The 24429-nt window shown below is 57.1% G+C and overlaps 7 protein-coding genes across 7 annotated transcripts; 3 read left to right on the top strand and 4 right to left on the bottom strand.

The window, feature by feature from the left end:
- Nucleotides 1-20: 20 nt before the first annotated feature.
- GST2 (uncharacterized protein) lies at nt 21-977 on the bottom strand (the record flags this gene model as incomplete). The annotated part of the gene is made up of 3 exons (XM_060599242.1): nt 21-33; nt 84-688; nt 762-977. 3 exons carry the CDS (start codon nt 975-977, stop codon nt 21-23), a joined length of 834 nt encoding a protein of 277 aa, XP_060455955.1.
- A 780-nt stretch (nt 978-1757) lies between these two features.
- On the bottom strand, nt 1758-2624 carry RPS0 (uncharacterized protein; the record flags this gene model as incomplete). Its single annotated transcript, XM_060599241.1, has 1 exon — nt 1758-2624. The coding sequence occupies one exon, from the start codon at nt 2622-2624 to the stop codon at nt 1758-1760; it is 867 nt and encodes a 288-aa protein (XP_060455954.1).
- Nucleotides 2625-5812: 3188 nt separating this feature from the next.
- CcaverHIS019_0307580 (uncharacterized protein) lies at nt 5813-8668 on the top strand (the record flags this gene model as incomplete). Its single annotated transcript, XM_060599240.1, has 4 exons — nt 5813-8013; nt 8051-8140; nt 8181-8296; nt 8352-8668. The coding sequence occupies 4 exons, from the start codon at nt 5813-5815 to the stop codon at nt 8666-8668; spliced, it is 2724 nt and encodes a 907-aa protein (XP_060455953.1).
- Nucleotides 8669-9946: 1278 nt separating this feature from the next.
- On the top strand, nt 9947-12348 carry CcaverHIS019_0307570 (uncharacterized protein; the record flags this gene model as incomplete). Its single annotated transcript, XM_060599239.1, has 6 exons — nt 9947-10158; nt 10244-10374; nt 10440-10838; nt 11340-11523; nt 11560-11850; nt 11889-12348. 6 exons carry the CDS (start codon nt 9947-9949, stop codon nt 12346-12348), a joined length of 1677 nt encoding a protein of 558 aa, XP_060455952.1.
- Nucleotides 12349-14723: 2375 nt separating this feature from the next.
- On the top strand, nt 14724-14939 carry CcaverHIS019_0307560 (uncharacterized protein; the record flags this gene model as incomplete). The annotated part of the gene is made up of 1 exon (XM_060599238.1): nt 14724-14939. One exon carries the CDS (start codon nt 14724-14726, stop codon nt 14937-14939), a length of 216 nt encoding a protein of 71 aa, XP_060455951.1.
- Nucleotides 14940-15657: 718 nt separating this feature from the next.
- Nucleotides 15658-17699, bottom strand: PDK2 (uncharacterized protein; the record flags this gene model as incomplete). Its single annotated transcript, XM_060599237.1, has 10 exons — nt 15658-15838; nt 15880-15928; nt 15964-16046; nt 16098-16367; nt 16401-16599; nt 16667-17067; nt 17102-17172; nt 17264-17416; nt 17546-17569; nt 17610-17699. The coding sequence occupies 10 exons, from the start codon at nt 17697-17699 to the stop codon at nt 15658-15660; spliced, it is 1521 nt and encodes a 506-aa protein (XP_060455950.1).
- A 3332-nt stretch (nt 17700-21031) lies between these two features.
- CcaverHIS019_0307540 (uncharacterized protein) lies at nt 21032-21652 on the bottom strand (the record flags this gene model as incomplete). The annotated part of the gene is made up of 1 exon (XM_060599236.1): nt 21032-21652. The coding sequence occupies one exon, from the start codon at nt 21650-21652 to the stop codon at nt 21032-21034; it is 621 nt and encodes a 206-aa protein (XP_060455949.1).
- Nucleotides 21653-24429: the final 2777 nt, after the last annotated feature.

The following is a 24429-nucleotide window of genomic DNA, read 5'->3' as shown; positions in this document are numbered from 1 at the left end:
ATACATTCCACTGCTCGCTACTAAATCCGGCTCCTGGTCTCAGCCTCGCGCGACCATCGACCATCGACCCGCTCATGGCTCACTTCTGCTTAGCCGCCTCGATCTCCGCATCGGCCTTCTTAACCCATTCCTTGACTTCGGCGTACGCCTCGTCCTCCTCAGCCTGCGTAAGTGCCCGAGGAGCAGTAGGAACCTCGAGGCCCTTCTTAGTGGCCGGTCGGGCCTCGATCGTCTCAATCCATTTATGAAGCAGGGGGAATGGGCGGGTATCGACGCCGGCCCAACCATGACTGCGGGCCCATCCGAAAAGGTTAATGTCGACGATACTAAACTTGCCGCCGACGAGCCAGCCGTTGGTCCCCTTGAGTCCGTCCTCGATGACCGAATACAGACGCGCCGTCTCCTCAGTGTACCGCTTGATGCCGTAGGGAACCTTGACGGGAGCGTAGCGGTAGAAGTGGTTGGCCTGGCCCTGCATCGGTCCCAGACCGCCTTGGGCCCAAAAGATCCAACTGAGGGCGAGAGAGCGCTCGAGAGGGTCTGAGAACCAGAGCTTGAACTCGGGGTCGTAGTTTTCGACGAGCCAGATTTGGACCGAGGCGGATTCAAAGACGTTGTGGCCGCCAAAATTGTCGTCGGTGATGGCGGGGATGCGGCCGTTCGGGTTGATCTTGAGGAAGTCGGGGTGCTGGAGTCAGCGGCCGAGCGTAGGGGGGTTGCTGGTGGCGTTTAAAGCTGGTCCACGCCAGCTCATAGCTCACCTTCTGCTCATTCTTCCAAATGGAGATAGCGCTGACGTCGTAACTAAGCTTTCCCTTTGCCTCTTCGGGATAAGCAGCCCTCAGCTCTTCGAGAGTCACGCTAGCCTTGTATCCGTTCGGCGTACCGGCGGTGAACAAGTGGATTTTGGGGGGTCCCTGTCCGGGCACGGAGCCGGCCTGAGAGGGCCCAAGGGGCGGTGGGTGTGGGAAGGACATTGTAGTTGGGAGGAAGGGGTTGGAGAAGTGGCGCACAAAAGGAATGGAGGAGAAAGAGCCCAAAGACAAGGCGCGGTGTATAAGAGTGAATGGTCGCATGAGTATATCTGGAGTGGTGGGAAGTCGGGGTATTTTATTTGTGGGCAGCACGTCATTGCTCAGCAAGCGAGCGTCACCATCACCTGTTGGCGACCCTGGTACCGAGATTTGACGCGTGGTCTCCAGCCTCCGGCTTAGTAACTCTCCCCCATCGGCCGTGGTGAGATTCATAAGCGATGCAGGGTGGTCAAACGTGAGCCGGTACACCCTATTCGCGCTTTCCTATTCATGCTTGTTCAGCTAGTGTGCTTGCTGATAACTCTGCATCCTACTCGTTTTACGGCTTTGCACAAATCCGTACCGCCAGTGACTCTATGGTCGATCAGTGGACGTCTGAGCGTTGGAGGCCTTGATGTTTAGCCGCAATCACTGCTTGCGAAGCAATTTGTCATACGCCTAGAGGTTGCTGCTAGCCATCGACAAGCCAGATATCGGTAGCAACAGCTGTCTACGGCCAAGGGCGCTGCTTGGCCCACTCCTTCAACTCCGCTAACATGAACCTAGACCTCGCTCACCAACCAAGGAACAACTCGTGCTCATGACGCACACAAATTCGCTAATGAACAACCCCACTCTCGCTCACACAGTGCAAATCAGAACCGATCACATCTCTACTCCAGTACAGATGGGCGCGCGCGACGCATCACGCGCGCAACTTGATGCGGAACCCGAGACGGGCGATTACCAGCCGTCAGCGGCGTCGGCCGACGCGGCGGGCTCAGCCGACCAGTCGCCAGTGCCGGGCTCGGCTGACCAGTCGAGGCCCTCAGCGGCGGCGGGGGCGCCCGAGAAGGCAGCGTCAGTCTGGGTGCCGGCGGCCCACTCCTCGGTGGCGGCGGCGGGGGCAGCGGCAGCCTCGGCCTCAGCCTCGGCGGCGGCGGCCTTCTCGGCCTGCTCGCGCTCAATCTCCTCCGGGTCACGGTAGAAGAAGAGGTCGGGGAGGACGTCCCAGCCCGAGGGGCCGGTGGGGCCACGGGGAACCGAGCCCTTGAGGCGGAGGACCTCACGGCAGAGGAGGTACCACATGAGGCCGACCGAGTGGCGGGCCTTGTTGTTGCAGGGGATGGCAACGTCAACAAACTTGAGGGGGGCGTCGGTGTCGCAGAAAGCAATGACGGGGATGTTGACGTAGGCAGCCTCGCGGATAGCCTGGTGGTCGACACGGGGGTCGGTCACAATGATGATGCGGGGCTCCTTGAACGAGCGGGTGATGTAGTTGGTGAACGAACCGGGGGTGAAGCGGCCGGCGATCGCCTGGGCGCCGGTGAACGACGCAAACTTGAGAGTGGCACGGTGGCCGTAGGGGCGGGCCGAGATGACACAGATGTCGTTGGGGTTCTCGATCGCGGCGAGGATACGGGCCGCGAAGACGAGCTTCTCCCAAGTCTTGCCGGCGTTGATGACGTGGATGCCGTCGGCGCGACGCTTGAAGACGTAGGGCTCCATGGCCTTCTCGCAGTTCTTGGTGCCGAGGTGGGCCTGGGCAGCAAGGAGGAGCTGGATGTCCTCCTCAGTGGCGTTGAGGGCAGCGGGGAGCTTGTCCGACATGTTGGATAATGTGTTGGGGTTGGGGGGGTTGGTTTTAGGGAAGGCGGAGGGGGCTTGCAAACTTGAAAATGAGACCTCGAGTCAGATAGACCTGCTGTTAGATGTTGTCTGGGGTGGAAAGAGATCGGTGCACGAGCGGGAACGTGGGCATCGAGAATACAGTGAAAGAGAAATTTGGCGGCCTTGCGAATGAGAGCGACGAGTGGATGTTGGCTTTGGAGGACTTTGGACAGGATGAGATCACAGGAGCGCGTCCTACGTCTCGTACGAGGCTGCTTTGGTGCTTCGGGGCTGCCTCGCTGACTGCTGCGGACGTTGCAGTAGCTCGCCGAGTGAAAGGCCCAAAGCAGCCAACGCGGATTGGGTCCGGTTCGGTTCGCGATGCCGGACACCACCCTCACCGCCGCGACTGCGCCAAACACCCTCCCACGCGCTCCACGGCTTGCCTGTCCTCCTCACAATCCCATCTTCAATCATCCCTCTCGTAACACCGACATCTCCCTTCTCTCTCTCCTCTCCCCTCCGACACCTTCCCCGCCGGTCCGGGCCGCCGCTCGCGACCGCGACGCTCGCGATGTGCTGCCGGAGCAATGTCGATTCCCGCTGTCCGCGCGTGCCAGTGTCGAGTCAACTCACCAAGGACTAGATCAATATGTCGTGGCGAGCCAGCACGGTTTTGGTTAGAGAACAGAGACAGTGTGCAGACAACTCGAGGCCGTCGAAACTCAATTTGCTCCCGCGGTTTGGCGACGAGCTGCGGGATCAATTTGAAGGTAGTCACGTGAGTTTGGCTCAAGATAAGTTAACCGTGGGAGAGGTGATAGATGTTACAGCCCGTGGGAAAGTGAGTCGCGTGGTTCATCTGTTATCTTGTGGTGATCTGGTGACGTGTTTCCGGGGTTTTCCAATTTTTGCATACCGATGATCTGTGATTGGCTTTGACCCGGGGTGATCATTCAGGAACAAGGGGCATGGAGCGGTAGTGTATACAAAATGCGATTTGACTATCAAATACTCCCATAGGCCGAAAAGGCCCACAAGGCCTGGTGCACGTCCATTAACTCAGTGGCGGGGCCTTGGGGTACAACAGGCCGTAGGGCCATTAAAGACTCGGGCCTGCACCGCTTGCTTGACATTGCCACTGGCGCCGACGCCGACGCCGAGACCGAGCCTTAACACTCACTTACACCGTCCACTATTTTCTGGTGTCTTTTCCTGAACGAGAGATGGTCCCATGGCCATGGCCACTTTGGACAGAGTTTAATCAAGGACCCAGTTGTGCGGGTGGGTGGAGTGATCATGTGATGTTTTATAGGACATGATTGTCATTGGGCGACGATGACAAGAGGAAGACATGAGGAGGGATAAGACCAAGCCAGGGCTGTCAAAGGCTTGTTTGAGGCTCCCACACATACAAAGTGTTCGTACAAACGTCATCTCGGTTTTGCCCACTCCTTCTGCCCGCATCACCTGGTCCAACCTCGGATGTCGATTGTCCTGCAATCGCCTCTTCGGCACCTCGGCCGCCTTGGATGAGATGCATTCCATGCTGTGTTATACCAACTAGGCTGTGATGATGCCTCCTTGCCACTCGTATTTTCGTTGAGCCCGTGGTCTTGTTGTGGAGTGAGGTCGTAAGTAATAGTTGTGAGAAAGTAAGTCTATACTGTACAGCTTAATATTGGACTTTTTTGGTGGTTGGCCCCGCAAAGAGTGGTGAGTCTATTGATGGCCTTTCTCCACACCCTTCTTCCGGTACCTTTAGTTTTTTGCCCAACCCTGGTACCCTGCGCCCTGTCGCGAGATGGCCTGATCACCCTTTCAGGCGAGCCGCGCCAATACTTCACCCTTATGACTGTATCGGCTTCCCCCCAAACCCCAAACACGAGGTACTAGTGGCCTGTTGGACAACTGTACTACTAGTAGAGTGGCAACAATGGTTTGCCACCTTTACTTGGTCACTAATGAATATCTTACTTCCTTTCAATACCATCCCAATCCTATCTATTCTCATTCATCATCCTCCTCCTCCCCCCATCCCACATCACTATCCAACACTTCGCCTCCCCCCACCATCCCACATCACTATCCAACACTTCGCCTTTGCACTCTTACTACACTTGTCCTAACATCCTATCAGTTCATCATTACACGCACAAAACGCAAACAGCGCAAAAGGAAAAACTCGACCGTCGAGTAGGCAAGGAAGGCAATTGCCACCAACCAAACCAAACCTGACCGAGGTTTCGCCACCCCAGCCCTCGTAAACGTAAACCAACCGACCAACACTCTAGAGGTCTATACGGGTCACAACAATCAACCCGCACCTCATCTCACCACTCTACTCTACGTACACCACTCTTGACGCAATGTCCTCGTTCGAAACCGCCCGCGCTCTCGGTCAGCAGTAATATTCACCTCCGAAATTACCGCTTTCCTCGACGTCGGGCCTTCCAACTCCCCCTCCACCACTGTCACATCACTGAACGATCCTTAACTCGTTGTTTTTCCGCCAGAGCATCAACATCTGTTTCTTTGGCAGCAAACTTTGGGCACTCATCGTCGCTCGCAATCGCTTCTGGATCTCTTTCACGCCGTCGTTTGGTTTACTGGTCATCCGCTTTCCTCCCTATCCGTTACTACGTTTCAACAATTGGACAAACTCTATTCCCACCCAACCACCCCCCACCGCTTTGCCACCCGCATCTATCACACGCCACCCATCCAAAGTCGATCACTTCGTCGCCTTCGTCGTCTTCGAACTTGATTCACGCTGTGCAAACTTGGATCCTGAGCACGTTGTTGATTGCGTGGGTCATTACCGAATCGCCACCGATCCACCTTGCTCCGTCTTACATCCCTCCCCCCCCCCCACTTTTGCCACTCCAATTTGGCCCGAGTGTCTGCCTCTCCCTCGCCCTATTTGATCAGATTGATCGGCAAAGCCTCCGCCCTCCACCCTCCGCCCTCCGCCCTCCACCCTCCAATATCCACCAGCCTTGATCCGCCACCCTCCACTTTCACTTCCACTTGCACTTGTATCGTCGTCAGCCTTCCACCTGCGCACTAACACATCTCATAGTCGCAGACAGGAGCGAAGTGAACGGTCGTCATTTGAATCATAGCCATACCGACGAGCGCACTCCTTCGCCGACCTCCCCTTCCATCCGATCCCCAATCTCCACACCATGTCTCGCACCGCGACCCCGCCACCAACCCACTTCCCTCACAAGATCGCGTCACCGTCTGCACGCCATGCTAGCAAGGGAGGCAGCTCCGCGCTCCCTGCGGGGTATAGCTTCCCGAGCCGGATCAAGAAGGCCAGGGACAAGTCGTCCCCACTCAAGGCGTCCGCTGTTGCGCCCATGTCTGCGTCGGACGTTCTGGGCATCGACACGCCCAAGGCCAGCCCCGATCCGATGTCACGGGCGTTGTCGGCGTCGATAGTGGACGACGATACTTCGTCTATCGCCACATCGACGCCTTCGCTTGCCACGGACCGCTCAGTAGACTCTTTTGGGACAACTCTCGCCACCCCCGAGTCGACCCCATCTTTGTCCGGTGACGCTGGCAACGTCAACGTTGCGATGCCGCAGCCAGCCGCTTCACCGCGATTATGGGTGTCGGGCCTCAGCAAGGGTGTGGCGCGCGCCGCCAATGGCATTATGTCCACTTGGTCCCGCCGTCGCGAAGGAGAGTCGCCTCGGCTGACGGCGTCACCAGCGATGGTCCCGTCTTCCGCAATCGCACCCCTGCACCCTTCGTCGATTACGTCGACCTCCCCGTACATCGCCCCGTCGCCTCACAGTCCCGCCTATGTCGCTCCGTCACCGGCCATGTCGCCACATACGCCCATGTCGCCCACGGCTTACGTGCTGACGCCGGCGCCAGAGGTGGCCGAGATGCTCGATCCTCAGCCGCTCCCTCCCCATGCCCTTCCCCCTGCCATTGCGCACCCGCACAACATGCCACCGGCGCTCACGGCCGAGTCTCCAAACATAGACAACCCTGCAGAGGCACTTCGTCGCTACGAGTGGGCTGAGGAGCAGCGCAAACAGGTCACTGAGTTTGCCCGTCTGTGTTCGCAATGGCCACAGAGCAGCTATAACCTTGCCAAGTGGGGACCTAATGGTTGCCCACATGTTCAATACATTCCGCAGTCTTGGGCCAACCCGCGTCACGTCGTACGCACTATGCAGCGGCAAGCCGAGCTTGAGCGCGTCATGTGCACCGAGGATACGACATTCTACACCGCGGCTCCCCGATCGACCCGCAGCTCGTCTACGGACGAGGACCCAGAACCCAGCCTCTACTCGTTCGTGTCTTCACATTCGTCGGTGGCCACCACCGTCTCGCGTGGGTCCGATAAGGAGGGCCGGGAAGAACGGCTCTGTGCGGCCGTCTGGGCGGCAACGGCCACTAGCATGGTCAGCAAACCGTTGTCGACTGAGGAAGCCTTCAGAGCTACCGAACAGAAGACTGCTGCTGAACTTCATGCTGCCATGTCGTCGCCTATGGTCGATGCCTGGAGAGGCGAGGAGTCGATTGTCTCGGTGTCGTCTGCGGTGTCGGTTGCGTCGGTCGTGTCGGAAGAGAGCAAGACGACGTCGGCGTGGGCTTCCCTGGCCTGCTCGACAAAGTCTCTCAGTGAGCTAGACCGCATGGCGGACCTGGCGACGACCGATGAGATGGATGTAGACGAGCCCGAGGTCCTGGCCTCTATTCCCCATGTTGGTGGTTCGCATCCCTCGCCGCCTCGCTCGCCAAGCATGCGGCCGTCGTCGTGCCCCGCCAAACGGCCATTGACCATGATCGCGGACGACGAGGACAAGCGGCGTCGGGTCGACGACATGGTTGTTGATGACTCTACCCCAGTCTTCTCTGAGGAGCCAGCAGCGCTTCCTCCATACATGTCGGCGTCTGTGCCCAACCTCCGCATGGTCTCGGCTACCAGTAGTGGTCATGTGATCAAGACTTCTGAGACGCATCCCATCATCATCTCGCCCTTCATCCCCACCGAGATTCTGTCGGTGCTTGGCAAGTACCTCGTCACGATCCCGACTGAGGCTACGAAACCACTCCTTCTCAACTCGGACGTTGATGTTCCTTCGCTTCTGCTGTCGTGCGCTCCACCTAACCAGTGCGCGAGCGAGGCTGGCCTTGTTGGCACCACCATGTTCAGCAGTGGCCAGAAGACCTTGATCAGGAACCTCTACCGGCCGTCGAACGGTACGCGCCAACCTACCCGCCTCGGTAATCTGCTTCTTAGCTCGTGCCCCGGCAAGCGGCTGCGCATGGACGGCCCTGTCAAGGGCCGTGGACCCGTGTGCCGCGATCTGCGTGCTGACATGCGCCGCATCAAGGGAGAGGGTGTCGGTGCCATTGTTTGGTAAGTGACGATCAGTCGACGATTGCTAACCGTTCAGCTGCCTCGACGATGAGGAGCTCGCGCTCCTCGGTGTCCCCTGGGACTACTATCGCGAGGTTGCGTCTGACATTGGCCTCGACATCATCCGGTAATGCTTCACCCGCGACTCTTCCGCTTACCAGTTCCAGCCTGCCGATGCCTGATGGTTTCACTCCCGTCTCGCTTCAGCTCTTTGATGCGCAAGTGTCTCTCATCACTCAGAGGTATACCCTCCAGGGTATCAACGTCCTTGTTCATTGCCGCGGTTAGTTTTCTTAGTCATCCCGGTCCCCGTCGAATCTAGACTGATCCTCTTCCAGGCGGTATTGGTCGTGCAGGCCTCACTGCTTGCGCGTGGGCGATCAAGATGGGTTTTGTCCAGCCTCATCCGTCGCTGGTCAACACTGTTAGCAAGGCATCTGAGTCCAGCTCCTCGTCGTCTTCTAAGAAGAAGTCAAAGTCACGCTCCACGCCAGTGGTGCCGGCCAACGAGGACGAGCGGCAGATTGTCATGTCGGTTGTCGAGCGCGTCATTGCCATGATCCGTTCAAGACGCGGTCTCAAGGCGATTGAGAGCATGGAACAGGTCCAGTTCCTTTCGACCTACGTCACCTGGCTCCGCGAGTGCACCTCGTAGTGTACGCCATATGGATCTCATCAATGTTTAGCTAGTCCTGTATCTTGTCTCGTCCAATCCGTTACCCAACAACAGCCTTTCATCTCAAAAGGGGCGGCTTTGACCGCCCTATCCAACTGGCCCTCATTCCCCTTTACGCCATCTGCAACCGGCATTCATGGCATAGATATCCCGGTCGGCAACCCCGACCATCAAAAGCCCACCATCGCGTCGAAACATTGTATAAAGCGGCTAACCGCGTGCTGTGCGTTGTCCACTTGGATGCTCGCAGCAAAAGTATATTGGAGGTGGCTGCGGTGGGTACATGCTGCGCAAGATGAGGCAGGCGCATCCAGGTATGCGTCAAGTAACAGCTGCGTCTTGAGTCTTGATTGGATATCGCGCCTTATACTTGAAGGCACGAGCTTGCAGGGCGGGTTGAGGTTGGGTAGCGTTAAGCGGCCCCGCTTGATCCGGCGGCAAAGGACAGTGGGGGATCCGGGGATCCGGGGATCCGGAGTTGCTCATCAGGATATTCCACTCTTCTTCTCACTCTTCAAAAGCATCATCAAGGGACAGTCCCACCCATTTCCGAACCAATGTTTATGTCACCATCGACATGTCTGCCATCTCTGCATCATGCATAGTCCTTTTTGTTCATGTCTTTGATTGGGGCAAGGACGGATGATCCATGTGTGACCATGTGAATGACAGTGCTTATGTGTGCATGGCAGGCTCTGGCGCTAATGTTTAGCTGGATCTTTTACGTGGCTACATTCCGGCGAGAGGAAAGGGCAAGGAAGGGGGAAGGCAATCCGCCTAGTAGGATGCGGGTATAGCCCACCATTTCATCCGAGCTTTACCCACATGTATCCCACAAGTGAGACATCTTCTGTATCTCTCAAAGCATTCAAACGTTCAAACATATTAGTCTCTTACTCAATCTCTCTCTCTCTCTACTCTATCCAAACATCTGGACCTGTCAACACCTCGTTATCGTTAGCCAACACGCGATCGCTTCCTCGACATCTTCTCAGCCAGCCCCGGCACATCCATCGCTCATCGCCCATTGCCCATCGCCCATCGCCCACCCACTGGTGACACAACACCTACACCTGCTACCCAGCTACCCAGTCGAGTCAACCACTACATTCAACATAGCCCAATCGCAGCCCCATTCAAACTAGTTGAATCGCAATCACCCCAGACCATCTACCAACTGCCCAAAAATAGGCGGTACCACCTTCCCCCGGCACCATACATTTCCGCATCTCCCACTTGTCAATTCCGCCAACGTAGATGGCATCACCCACGACGAGCTTTTCCCTCGGCGCCTCGCCGACGAACCCGGCCGTCTCGCCTCCGGGCGAGTTCCGTCGCCGATCGTCAAAGGCCTGCGAACACTGCCGGGCAAAGCGGACGCGTTGCAGTGGCACGTCGCCTTGTGAAGCGTGTGTCGCGCTCGGACTGGGAGATGGGTGTTATGTCCGCGACAAGGCGAGGCCTAGACGGTGAGTCGTTGTGATGAGGCCATGTTTGGTCGACCGTGTCATGCAGCAACGATCGGCCAGCGAGTGCGTATGAGACTGACGCCAGCGCTCCGGCCGCTTCGAAACGGCGCAAGAAGAGCTCGTCGCCTAATGGTATCGGGCCACGTCCGGGGGAGGCACACGCCCATTTCGTGCGCGATGTCGAGCTGGCGATCGACTCGTGGCTCGAAAGTACAGGTGAATCAACATTTCTTCATCACCTCCTCCCTTTGGTGGTCGTTTATGACAAGCACTGACGGCAGGTAACTCTGAGCGTCTGTCGCTTCCCGGCCCAAGCCGCCTGAGCAGCTTCACTGCCACTGCGCTACCAGCCGACCGCTCCGACCTCGCGGTTCTCGAGGACCGCCTCCTTGTCTCGTACCGCGCCGTTCAGCACTTTGAGTTCCTGTCACCCTCCCGCGTTGCCGACCTGTATGCACGCCATCGCGATCTCCCAGAATCCCTCGTGCCCGACCAGCGGGCGCTGCTCGCCTCTGTGCTCTGCCTCGGACGCCTCAGTGAGCTCTCCTTCGAACTCACGAAGGAGGGCGGGAATCGCATGCGGCCCATCGCACCCGGTGAGGCTCGCGAAGACGTCACGTACTTTCGCATGGCGCTCGGCCATCTCGATGCCTTTGGGGCGGCGTCATGCACTGCGCTGTGTGAGTTTACCATCCACGCATCGAATGTCCGCTCACGTTCTTCCCGCTCTCCTTGCATACTTACTCTTACCTCACACCCAAACCATCCCCCTCAATCCATCACATAACCCCTGCGCACGTACCACCCACCGGTTGAATGGTCGTGGCTGAACTTGGCAACCGATCCCCATATGCCGGTGCCGCTTACCCGGTTGCCCACTCGGCATTCCACACCCCCTAATCGGCATCCTCCGGTTACAAACGCCTCACGCTTGTTGTGCATCAACACTGTCGCCTGGTCATCGGGTGGATGCCGCGTTGAGCGCTGGTTGACTGCGCACATTCGAAATGCGCTCAACTGATCAACTGTCCACTATGTCGGAACCCCACCGCCCTCCACATGCCTTGATTCGGTTACACTCCAAACTAAATCATGATGCTCCCGCAAACTTACGACTGGCTTCCGATACATTCCCACGCGTGGTCAAACTATACTACATCACTGCGGATGACGTACAATAGGCGCTCTCCATTGTCTGCACCTGTTTGCGCAGATCATCGGCGGGCCTGAGGACACGCGCGAGCTCCTCGGCGCCATGGCGTGGCAGGCTCGTGAGCTTGGCCTGCACCGCCGCGAGACCGCCGCAGCCTACCCCGCTGCTGACCGCGTCGGCCAGCTCTTCTTCAGCACAATGTACAAGGACACGTGAGCTGGTAGTCATCCTCAATAAACTGACATTAGCTGGTTTGCGACGCTCGTCGACGCCCCGCCATTCACACGCTGGGGCGAGTACGACTATGATCCGAGCGTGAGCACCGACGTACCGCAGACGCAGGGCATCCTCTCGCGCCTCGCCGTTCTCGAGAGCGAGTTGCTCTCACAGATCCATTCTGGACGTGTCGACACAACCACTCCCGACTTTGTGCTCTCAACCGAGAGTCGCTGGTGGCCGCTCATGCGCGAGTGCGGTGACGAGCGCAATGACCGTCTACTTGCCAGCATCCATCCGTACGCGGACATCCGCTTTAATTGGTGCGCCCGACGCCTACACGGAACTCTGCTGACTTTAGGATCCGCCTCCTCTTGCGCGCGCCCTGCCTCAGCCACCCGACGCTCGGTGCGTCTTCGACACCCATCGTCGCCCGCTCCCTCTCCCGTATCCTCCATACGTACGCGAGCCTCGCAGCTACGGACCTCTTTCACCCGTGCTACGCGCAGCTCCGGCGCATCGTCACGTGCGGGCAGCTGCTCGTGCTCTGCCACACGGCCCGCGAGCTGGGTCGCCACGAGGCCGAGGAGCTGTTTGCCGTCTTCCTCGGACTTGTCAAGGAGCACCGTGGCAAGTTTGACTTTATCCCACAGCTCATTGCGAGCTTTGAGAGCGTCGGCGAGTTGCTTGGTCTGGTGATCCCCGCTGCGCCGCAGCCCGCCGCACGGTTTAGCGTCGACCTGCCTATCATGTTCGACTACAGCCTCCCGACATGGTTTGACACGTTCTACGAGCCGCACCTCGCACCGGAGCCCATTTAGGACGTACCGCCGGCCATAGATTAATTATATGTATGGTAACATGGAGTGTTTACGGAGGGAAAATGAACCCGTGGTCGTCGTTCTCGAGGCGGGCCAACTCTGGCCCAATGTCGGCAACGTATTCGTCCCAAGTAACGAAGCCGAGACGCGGCTCGACAGCCTGTATCTGCTCCTCGCTAAGTCCAGCAACAACGAGGCGGGATCGAATGCCCTCCTTCAACCCTGCCTCAACAGAGAGAGGCGCATGTTTCTCATCGGACCAAGAAGGCCAGCTCCCAGCATCAACAAGCACCCAAGTTTGCAGCTCATCTGGGGGCATATTCACCCAGAAATCCGCAATAACTCGCGCACACCGATCCACCAACCCCGTATCCTCCTGATCTTCTTCCGGATCCTCCCAATTTATACTCCACGGATCCTCGGCTTGCCGCGCCTTTGGATGTCGTATCGCCTCTAGGATATGTCGAACTCCCTCTCCCGCCAACGCAAAGACTTCACTCTCACCCCGTCGAATCATGTTTGCGCGTGACTCGGAAGAGGGACTGAAAATATACCCCTTCCCCCTACCGCTAGTATATGCGCTGCCTAGATGTTCGAGGGCATTAGCCCCGCGGGGCACCCAGCACTCGTGTGGCCCCGACCTCCGGACCGTTGTTGAGGAGAGGTCGAGGCCGTTGAGTGGGGCGAGGTGGCGTGGGAGGGGTCGATGGGATTGGGTAGAGTTGGGAGAGTTGGGAGAGAGGGATCTCGAGCTTGAGGGGTTGTTGGAGGTTGGGAGAGAGTGTACTTCGCCACTCGCATCCCATCCCGTGGGAGGATGCATCGGCGCACCGCACGGACAGGCGTCGTCCCAATTTCCCACGTCGCGCAGTTCGGCCCAATCAAAGTGGGGACACTGGATATCCACTACTTGAACTTTGATTCCGGCATCCGCGAGCGCGACGGGGGTGAGGACTGGCAGGTTGGGTCCGCGGTGTTCTACGAGTGCGAGTGCGGCGAGATCCTCGCTCAGGCCCGGGGGAAGGAGAGGTATCCTTGCTCTTGGAGCTAGACGGGACGCGACGCGCCCATCCGCGAACACGAGGATATGTTCGTACAGTCGGGCATCGCATCTACTTCGGAGGGAATGGGATGCGGTGCGGAGCGCGAGGAGAGAAGGATAAGATGCGTTGGCGAGGACTGCGTCGAGGATGTGTGGGTAGACTGCAGCGTCTAGGGTTGGGGGGAGGGGGGGTGGGGTGGCTGGACGAGGTGAGGTGGGGTTAGGGATGGGTGTAGGTGAGGACATGTTACCTGTTGAGAGAGATGAGATGAACGAGAACAAGTGGTTCGATGAGGCCCACCTACAGTAGCATAAAGAGTGGTCATATTCGTGACGCAAGACTCAGACTCAGGGTGTCATTCGGGGATCGATGTCACGTGCCACAGTGCGGACATATTGTATGCATATATGAACACTGCATTGCTCCAGATTTGGCAACCACAAGTCGACTACCAGCCTGTGGATCAAATTGAATCCCTTGGCCATTGATTTTGGTTCTTGCCAGGCAGGACGAGGTTGAATTCAAAAGGTCAGAGGGTGTCTGATAGACTCAATGGGATGTGTGTGGCTCAAAACACAATCTTGGACTGATCGTCGAGTCACGGGTCGGTCGGGCTGAGGCACCAAACATGAGCACACGGCAGGCTCCAATTGAGCCCAGTCATTACACCCCAGCCCTGAATATGCCCAAACCCATCGCAAACAAAAACAAAAGATTGCGCGCACGCTGAGTCGAACAGCGGTTGGCTCAGATACAGAGAAAACTCCACAACGAACAGTGATAACCACCTACACTATACACGCGTTGGATGTTGCTGATCACAAATGACCAGGAAGGGTTATGTCCTGAAGGACAAAGTCGGTTCCTGCCCCACTCGGTCCAACTGGATTGGTGACATTCTTAGCCATGGACCTAATCCTCCAGAGTCCTTGAGCCTATACTTTTGTGGAACCGACGTGCGACACGTTCGACATGTACAACATGCATGTCTCGAATGCACCGAATGCGTCGAGTGCGCTCGAGCGAGTCGCAGCCACCCGTCGAAGCGCCTGAGCGACCTTTGGCCGAGTCGATGAACTCACCAGGCGAGCTCGCCGAGTTCGCTCGAAGTCAACAATCACCAACAGCGACATCCAAGGGACTTGTCATTGGCCACGGTGACTACGTCGCACACATGCATCTCCTCTCGATACGCTCCCCTGGTTGGAGATGTAGAGATGTGACACGACGTCGACCCTGACGACTTCGAACGTATCAGGTACTTACTCGACCCCGAGACCAACATGTGCGGGTACAAACAAGTCGAGGAGTCCGACCCACATAACGGGAATCATGTTGGTCGATTACGAGGGTTCGGAGTATGCGGCACACGCCAATAACCTGTACCGCCGCCGAGATTACGACTTTGAAGACAAGAACGTCTCGTTCCTCACCCTGGACGAGTACGTCAAGTCGGTCGGCGACGCCACCATGTACGACAATGATGGCCACCAGTTCGACATCGAGCCCCAGAGTCGCAAGCGCGTTCGACAGAGTCTCGGTCTGTAACCTGGATGGGCGGGGAGCGGTCGCGTTGATTCAGAACAATGACATTGGCGGTGGTGGTGGAAACCCTCCAACAGAGATGCTACGAGTGCATGTGGTAGTGGGGGGTTCTGCTTGCGGACTGCGGGGGAAAGCAGTCTTGGTGCACCTGACCGACTTGTACTTCAGTGTGGGAACGAACGTCAAACAAACTCGGCCGACAGCGGTTACGTTAGCCAGCAGTTCCTCTTGAGCTCCTCGGCCACGCTGAGGAAGAGACCAGCCGACTGATCGTAAGCCCACCAGATTCACAATATTGTTCAGTAGTCAGCGTTCACAAGTGCTTCAGTGGCAAGGCGCTGTTCTATAATATGGGACGACAACGCCGTCAGCAATGATGTCATCCCCTTTGACGACCAGCGAGGACGAGCCAGTGGTGGGGACCATCCGCATTGACACCTTGGAGAGTATGGGCAGCGATCCACTGCATGTTGACCAGTGTCACCAGGGCCGCGAGCAGGTGCAATCAGTTGTCGGTGCTTTAATCAGATCTGTAGTGATTGGCAGGGTTGCTTGTGGGAGGGCAAATGAGCCAGCCGCAGCAGTTGGGTTACGGAGCCGCCCGGCCGCCTCTAGGGCCGAGCAAGTGCATGCGATGTGTTTAGGGATTCAGAGTTACTTTTAAATGCCAGCGACTTCAGCTTTGGTTGGAGTCGATGATGTTTCGAGGTGAGTGAATGCCTCAGGGAGCCATGGCTCGCTCGACGGCCTCGGTCTGCTGGATGTGGGCTAGCTCTTGCTTCCGTTCTAGGGCGGCCCTCTGCTCATCGGTCGCCAGGTATTCTTCTGGTGAACCCCAACCCTCGTCGGGTGCGAGTCCAGCCTTTCCGGCAGATTGGAGCCAGTTGGGATCGATGATCGTGCTGTTCGATAAGTGCATAGTTCTACTGTACAGGATATTCACGGGAGAGGCTCCTGGCTGGAGGACAACTTGTTGAGGGAAATGTACACATCTGCAAAGTTCAGCACGCCTAAGTCGATGACTCACCGGTGCCGTATCCGTCCATCGAGATAAGGCGAAGGTCGCCACCGAAGTAGCGAGCGTAGAGGCGCGAGAGTGGTAGACCATAACTGTGCATGTGAGTGAGTGTCGGCCAGAGGCTAGTGGAGCGTTCGACTGACCCAAAGCCAGCCATCGGAGCCTTGAAGTCTGACTCCTGAATTGTACTCTCGAGGCCCTCGTCACTCATCGTAGTGTACAGGTAGGTCCAGATCATGGGGAGTGCTGAGCGCGGGATGCCGCCACCCTCGTCCGAGAGCTTGATGGTGATGTCCTCGGAGCCCTCAACGACGATGACCTTGACAGGCGGGAACTGGTCCTCGTTGTCGACGCCGTACCGCTCCACGACTGCGCGTAACGAGTTCTTGAGGAGCTCAAAGCAGATGTGCGAACTCAAGTTAACTACTGTGGAGTTGGAAACTCACAGATGACCAGGGATGTAAGGGAATGTAAGGTCGCGCGGGCAGAGGAGCTGGATGGGCGGTCCCTTGAAGAGACCGTAGTGCTCTTCACAGACAAAGCGCGCATTCTCAATGGCCTCGTGGCAGATGTCGTGCACGTTGGCATTGGTGCAGATGATGCCGACATAGTCTGGATGCGGCTTGAGGGTATTCAGGGCGACGTCTGCGACATGAGCAAGTCTATGCGGGCGGCGCTGATGCCAAGACGTCAGCCCCATCAGATAACTCACGCTGTCCGATTAGTGCGCGGATACCAATGCGCGAGAGGTAGAACCGGTCCAGCCACTCCTGGATGTTTTGTCCAATGCGGCCGTGCTTCTGTGATCGCTTCCACTCGAGAACGCCCTGCGCAACACTTGTGACAGTCGGGTCGTGACGGTGCTTGATCTTCTGGAGCAGCTGAGTAAACTTCTCGTTATACTCGTGCACCTCGGGAGGATAGACCGTATTGACGGGCGGCGGAGAGAAGTACATGCGGTCGATAGGGATCCTCATCCTCACTCCGCCCTTGCCGATCACATGCTGATGTTGGCGTGGGCGGTCCGAGTACAGGATGCGCGAGCCCGTTGGCCCTTCATTGAGAACGGGGTCCAGCGATGGATTGGGGATCGCCCTGGGAAAGGCAATCGGACTGGCGTTAGCTCAACGGACAACCGAAATATCACTGAGTAGGCGGCATGCGCAGAATCTCCTCAATGTTCGCCGGCAGCTTGGGCTTAGGGAAGCTTATGAGTTCCTGGGGCATCAGCACGCAGCCCTGCAAGGTACCAGTGTGGTTCTGGGTGTAGCCGGTGGGCGCTGTAACGCTGGGCGCAGCCGGTTCTTACCTCAAAGCTCTCAGCGTACCATTCCTTGACGCGGTTGATGCTCGGCATCTTGGACAGGCCATCTGGGAGCGACTCTAGCTCAACGACACGATGCGAGAGTCGGATCGGTAGCTCCTCACCGAGGAACTGGGCGGCCTTGATGAGCGTTCCTTGCTGTAGTGGGCAACGGTGGGTCAACGGCAGAGGAAGGTGTGGAGCGTCGCGTGACGTATGTCGATAGAGTATCAGTATGGCCTTCCTTCACAACCAGCAGATGTGCTGGCACTGCGAGTTGCGACTCACGCTCGGGCGTTCGCCAAAGAGGATCTAGAGAGGTTAGCGGCGGTCGTGCGAGGTTGTCGCTCACCATTTGCTGCAGCGACACACCCGTGGGCGGGAAGCTGGCAAAGTGGTGGATCTTGTCCCACAGCTGGGGGGTAATCTTGAACTTGGACATTGTTGGCCGACGTGCACTGAGGTGGTGGATGGATCAAACAGGCAAGGTCGGCGGCGGGGTGGGGCTGTGGGAAGACGAGAGCCGGTCCGGGGGTGGCTTGTTGGCCGGGAGGGGTGGAGGACCGGCGAGGTCGAAGTGGGTGGGAGGGGTTAGTTGATTGTTGTTATGGTCGAGTCTAATGATGACAAGATGGTACAAAATGGAGTTGGACAAGATGAGAGATGAAGGATCAAGTCGGAAGTCGAGGAGGACCGAGTCGAGATGACTAGTAGTGGGTTATGGGTGGGTGATGGTTGGTGTGGGTCAGTGCGGTCAGTGCCGGAAGTAGGTGGGGAGGGGAGAGGGGGGGAAGGGGGAAGGTGACCTCACATTGTAGTAATTGGGATTTGGCCAATGAACTTGAGCTTGGGTGGGGGCTTAACATGTGCAAAGGGGGGAAGGTGTGACGGAATCATTCGCCTGCAGATCCCGAGCACTCCATTATACCCGGTTACCCGGCAATTACACACTCTATTAGCGGAATCTTTTGACATTTAACAATGTGCCTAGTCGGATAATTAGGATTAGAGTAACCCCTCTGGGTTCAGTCTGAACCCACTCACCGAACAAAGGAAATAGAGTCCCCTTTGTCTCATGGAAAGGTACTTTCCAGAATTCTCGCCAGCTCGCTGGATCGCGTATCAATCGCTGTTCTAGATGACGAGATGCAGCGTCGTGTGTGTGCCATGTACCATCACTCGTTTCATTTACACCAGTGATGAACTTGACATGGGGTGGCACGGGGTGGGTGAGGGCTGATGGCTGACATAAGTGCGGGGATCTGACTCGGTCATCATATCATGGGGAGTGGTGTGGCTGACGTCACGTGACCATCATTATTAATGACGTCGAATCTCTTGATCAACATTAGATGTCTCCTATCTATGAATCTAGCTCACTCACGATCAGTGGCGCATCATCATTATATCAACGCGTTCCAAGGTGTGTGGCACTGAAGGTATAGGTCATCACTGACGAATTGACTTCAGTTGATCGTGTCCAACTTATTGATTGCTTGCACCCCGTTACCAGAGCTGCTCGTGGCTTTCATCAGCCTTCTTGGCGAAGAGACACCGTCCATCTTTAGCCCGGAGAAGTCGGTTACATGATCGTCTACCAGAGCATTTGGTCCTCATGGTGAGCTGCCTGATTTCTTGGCTGGGCTGGCTGGGCTGGCTGCTGCCAACATTGTCACAATGTCAGTCGATGATTGTGGACGACGATGCGCAGCAAATCGGCGACGGGAGAGGCCACTTTGGAGACCATATCTCTATCATTGGGCTATGAGGCTCCAGCCTATGGACGGGGTGCCTCGACGGCTGGCTACTCGCCTCCTCGCGCCCCAACCATACCCACACACCCCTTCCCGCCCGCCTCTCACACCCTCCTACTATCAACCCCATCCCGAGAACACGCCAAAGCCTTTGCCCCACTGTCCAACATCCCACACCGAAGGGCGTGCACGCCTTGTTCCCCACCAGGCAGCTGTACCCTTCTCTTTCGCGGTCATGCTGTCCTTTTTGACAGGGGGGCTCTCTGGCAGCTCTCGACTGAGAGGCGAATTTACTAATCGATATACTAGTGAAGAGGCTTGAAAAAGCGGTTTCGCGACCCCCAGGTCACCTCCGGCCTTGTGCGGGGCCGTCGGGGCTTGGGGCGGCTTGTTGTATAACAGAGCACGAGGTTCTGCGCCAGGTGTGGCGCTTATTCATGGGGTTATCGTTCAGCTAGAGGGGAGGGCAATGTAGGCGCCAGGGGTATCTTGGGAAGGAGGATGGGAAGTTGGTCGAAAAACGCGAAATTGTGTTGCCGGCGCGATTGCAGGAGTTCGCCCCACACTGCGTCCGCACTTCCACTGCAGCGGTTTGTGCCCGCTGGTGGCTGTCGGGCTTGTTCTGTATACGCCCAATCCTATCCGTAGTGGCATTTCAACACTAGATCAATTGGCATTCTTTGCCTATCGCAATGACTTTGGCAGCAGGCGGCAGTCTGATGGGCCGGGCCCTCAAACTCGCACAGCAAGAACTCGCACAGCGGCTTGTCGCCGCGCGTAGTCTCAAGTATGGCATGTTCGTCTCTCTTCATAGGTTCGGACCGAAGTCACCGGAAAACAACAACCCTGGGCCAGAGTAAATCTCATCTAAGCCCACCTGCCTCTCTCCTTCGCCTGGCAGCTTGAAGACGGACCGTGCTCATCGTCGTATTCGCCAGTCACAAGTTATATTGGCTTTTCAGGCTGAAGTTAATGCCTGCCAGTGAAGCAAACGTAACCTCCACTGCATCTTGGCTGATCTGCCAGATGCATACGACTACCAAATGACGTCCAGCGCACTGCAACGCCCGGCTGTGCCTTCCTCGCCATTTTCCCAACTCCCCCGCGAGCGCCACATCAGTGCTCCTACGCCAAAAATTGTCACCGGTTGAATCGTATAACGGTCAGTACACAAGATTCTGATGACAATTAGTTCTTGTAGCCTGGGTTCGACTCCCAGTTCGACCTGATGCAGTGGCCTGAGCCACTAGCGTTTTTGTTTCTTACAGCCTCTGTGTACGAACAGCGACCTGCGCGAACTTAGTTGTGAAGTGTCAGTGACAGTGAGCGGAACGGAGGTACCCGAGAAGAGTCGAACGTGCCGTAGTCCCGAGGCCTACTGCAGTTTGCAACACCGTTGCACCCAAAGAACCGGCAGCCATGCCGACACCATCCCTCGGCTTTACGCGCCAGCCGCGGTGCCTCACAGCGCGAATCATTGCTCACCCACCTCACGCCAGCACTCGCTTGCCCGTTTGGCGTGCGTACTCTGCCACCCCATCGGCGAAGAACTCACCGTGCGGGGCAAGCAGGAAGTCACCTTGTTGCGAAGCTGGCGGTAGGACGCGCGTAGCTCAAGGAGCACGCCGTACAGAGCTGCTGTGAGGATCCCGCCGCGGATATACGGGTATGTTTTGAAGGATAAGACGGCCATTTACTATAGCAGTTCGATGAGGAGGAGTAAGACATGTATGATAGGACAATCGGAAGGCGCAAGAGTCAGTCAGACCTTGGGCGACCAAATGACCTAATGGTGCCTGCCTGGGCTGGTCCAGATTGAACCATTTGGCTTTATGGCATCCCGGCCCGAAAACCAGTGGAGCAAACGTCGTGCAGTGCAGTGCTTACAAATATCTATGAATCTATCATTACAGCTGTGATGGTATGCGTACAAACTCGAAACCCAAATGCAGTCTAATGCGTGTGTTGTGATGCGTGTGTGGTGCGTGGAGCTACCCAGAACAATTGTGAGATGGCGATGTTACGCAGCCGTGACGCTCGGACGCAGCGCGTACAGACTCGAGAGGTGTTTGTCGAGGTTCCACCGGGTTCCGATGGGTGTACGCACCCCCTCGGCCTCCTCCTCGGGACACCGCCACTCGCGTATGGCTTCGAGGCGGTCAAAGTGGACGAGACCACGGACAGGCGCACATGAGCAAGGACACCCATCCTCGCCTTCACCAGAGCACGGAGTAGGAGGGGATGCGCCGGGCATAGCCTGCCCAGGGCAGTGGTAGCGGTCGATTTGGCGCGCCGTGCAGAAGATGAACGGCTTGACTGTGCGGGGGCGGAACCAACTTCTTCCACCCGCGACGGAGCGGCACCACGCGTCGACCATGGGCGCGATGTCAACGCCCTCGAACTGCTCCTCTGCCGATGGGGAGGGGCGGCGCGGAACGGCGCGGAGAGATCCATCAGGTCCGGCAACGATGTGCGCGAAACGCGCGTCGACGAGGGCCTTCATTCCTCGGCAGGTCTGGCGGAGGGCCAGAAGGGAGGAGAGGTCCGCCGCTTCGACGATGCCATCAACGATGTGCGGGTACGCGTCGATCTCGAGCGGCGTGGGCGGGGTCGGGAAGAGCCAGGAGTAGAGCGAGAACATTGTGGGTGGGATCGGACCGAACTTTCTGGGCCTTGGAGACTGGCTGGGGAGAACCGACTTGAAAGCGAGTTGACGTTGAAGCGCAATGTCAGGAGATGAGAAGATATCCGAGAAACGAGGAGATGGAAAGAAGAGATAAGAGGGAAATGGGCTAGATATCTCTTGAGGCATGCACGCCGACTCTTTTCCCCCACAATCCGTACAGCCAGCATGCTGGGTCAGGAAAAATCGACATCAATGCATGGGTGGCGATGGTGGTGGGGACGGCGTCGCACTCTCGCACTCTCGCTAGTCAGGGTATATCCCGTGCCATATCACTGCGTCCTATGTCTTGCTGCCGTTACTGTAAGTTGGCACAACCCCAACGTCCCTCACGTTCCTTGGTGCCTTCTTGACCCCTCACCCCGCAGTTCGGACTTGGGACGGGAGGACGGGGATGCCCTCCGATTAGGTGTGGCGCTCGGAAAGAGCCCGCTGTGCAGCGGGAAATCTGCGCGGGCATAGAATGCAGATCTGATAGATTGACATGAAAGTTGGAAGGGTTACATCGCTTCCGACCCCCGCTTGGGTTGACCTTGTTCAGCTCATGTGGAATGCTAAGAGAGTCTCGATTACGCGCCAACGCTCCACAACGAGTGACCATCCATTTCCTTGTTGAGCTGACGGCAGGCCTTTGGCATGAGGGACGGGTGCAGATGACGGGTGGAGATCAAGACCCACAACGGAGGGCATGCAGCCTATAGCCGAGACAGGCCCGATTAACGCGCGCCCCGAATCGACTTACTGGAATAGCAATTCGTCAACGTCCCGATACAAGAACGGGAGGCGGTTGCTGGTATAGAGCAGACGGGCAGCGAAATAGGACCCGCTCCCCGAGGACCAGAACCTAAACTGACAAGACGCTACCGGAGAGAGAAAATCATCAAGCACTCTGGGGCCGCCCGACGCCACATGTGCGCGGGCCGAGGCGGATCCACAAGACTGGGTGCCTTTGTACGGCAGCGGGTGTTCAGTATTGGCGACAAAAATGTTCCTGTTGGACATCTGGGTGCGGATGCAACTAGGCACTTTGCATTCTAAAAATGGGAGGGTGAATAGGAGAGAGCGACCATGAAAGGATGGAGGACGAGGAGAGGCAGACAAGGTGCTGACGTGAGATGTGCCTTAATCCGGAAACAGAATCTGGGGTGATCGGAGTGATGGAGACGATTTATCCGATCAACAAGAATTGTCCTGCGAGGCAAAAAGCTCGTATTCCGGGAAGCTAATCCCGATGGTCCTCGCCGCGATTCGAACGCGGGGCCACTCCCATAGCTAGACCCTAAGAGAGTATGATAACCACTACACCACGAGGACACGACGTTTTTCCAGCTCGCCTCTCAAACTGATTCTGACACCAGTGGCCAAACCCGCATCGCCGCGTTTTCTGCATGGCCGCAGCCTGTAAGAAAGCTTTGTTTTTGCCAAAGGAGTTCGGGAGAGAGTGCAGGGTATTGTGGGCCAGGTAGGAGAGCCTTCTGGATCAAGTTGCGCGATGGCGGGTGCTGAATGCTTGATGGACCTCCTTGACTCCTCGCCACCCTATGACATTCTCTACACCATCGGCCTAACGATGCACACCCACGGCACCGGTTCGTTACTCGGCGTCATTTCGCGTCACAGTCGGTGCAGCGTGACGGTGGCCGCGGAGTCGGCGTGACGGACTGTGTGACGTGCCTCAGGCATTCCGCCTTCCGCTCGTTCCTGTCCTCGCGGTCTCGGACTCCGTGACATGCGCCTAAGCCATTTCAGCTTCGCTCCAGGAGCGAATCCAACGTCCCGCGTCCTGGATATGCTGTTATGTCCTTCGCGGTGGCACAGGTGTAGGGGTACTGCATGGATCCTCACGTGACTGAGCCAATACCCATCTAGTGGTGTGGTCGCTAAAACCGCAACACTACTCACAAGACAGTGTCCTTCCATACGCTACTCTATCCGATCTCTGCCTTAGGGAGTGGGTTCCTACAGAGAATAACAGCAGTGTGTGTGTTTAGCGCCAGGCGAGATTTGACCATTGCTACATCTCGTAGAAGCTGGAGAAACGTTGCACAACTGTTTGCGGCCAGCTCTCACAGCTCTGCAGCCACTTTTATCCACCAAGCACCTCGATGATACGCGAGCCAAAAGATGTGCCCCCACTCAGAATCGAACTGAGGGCTAGAGATTATGAGACTCACGTGTTACCATTACACCATAGGGGCTGATATCTTTCAGCTTTTAGCCATGTTGGAGAGCGCGCGCGGAAGCCCCCAGGTTGGGTGCAGCGGACGCTTGAGAGGGTTTTCGCAAGCAGCCGACATGCAGGGCTTGCCGATGCTTGGGCAGGAGGCTTGCTGCTGTTGTGGGAGTGGCGGACTGTGGGGCATGTGAAGCCATGTAAAGCGATGTAATTGGGTGCCACATGCGCAAAGCCAACCTCCGCATGATTGCCATTGCCCCCTGTTTGACCCGTACAGCAACTCACGAAGATGGGAGCAGCTCTCTGACTCTGCTCCTGTCGTCTTTCAACGTCTGGCCTTCATCTAGCAGTTGCAGATCAATTCTTCATCGCCATCGCTCTGGTATTCGCTCTCAGCCTGTTCACGACGCGACAGTGCCGCCTGACGAAGGTGACCTGCTGGTGGCCATAAGGGACCGCAATTTACCAACTCCCACATCCCCTCATATTCGCTCTCCTCCAGACTTGAACACATCACCACCCCCTCCAATACCAAAAGAGCAAGTCTTCCCCGCCCAAG

Source organism: Cutaneotrichosporon cavernicola (genome assembly GCF_030864355.1).
Source record: "Cutaneotrichosporon cavernicola HIS019 DNA, chromosome: 3".
NCBI lineage: Eukaryota > Fungi > Basidiomycota > Tremellomycetes > Trichosporonales > Trichosporonaceae > Cutaneotrichosporon > Cutaneotrichosporon cavernicola.
This window is presented reverse-complemented; position numbering and strand designations above follow the sequence as displayed.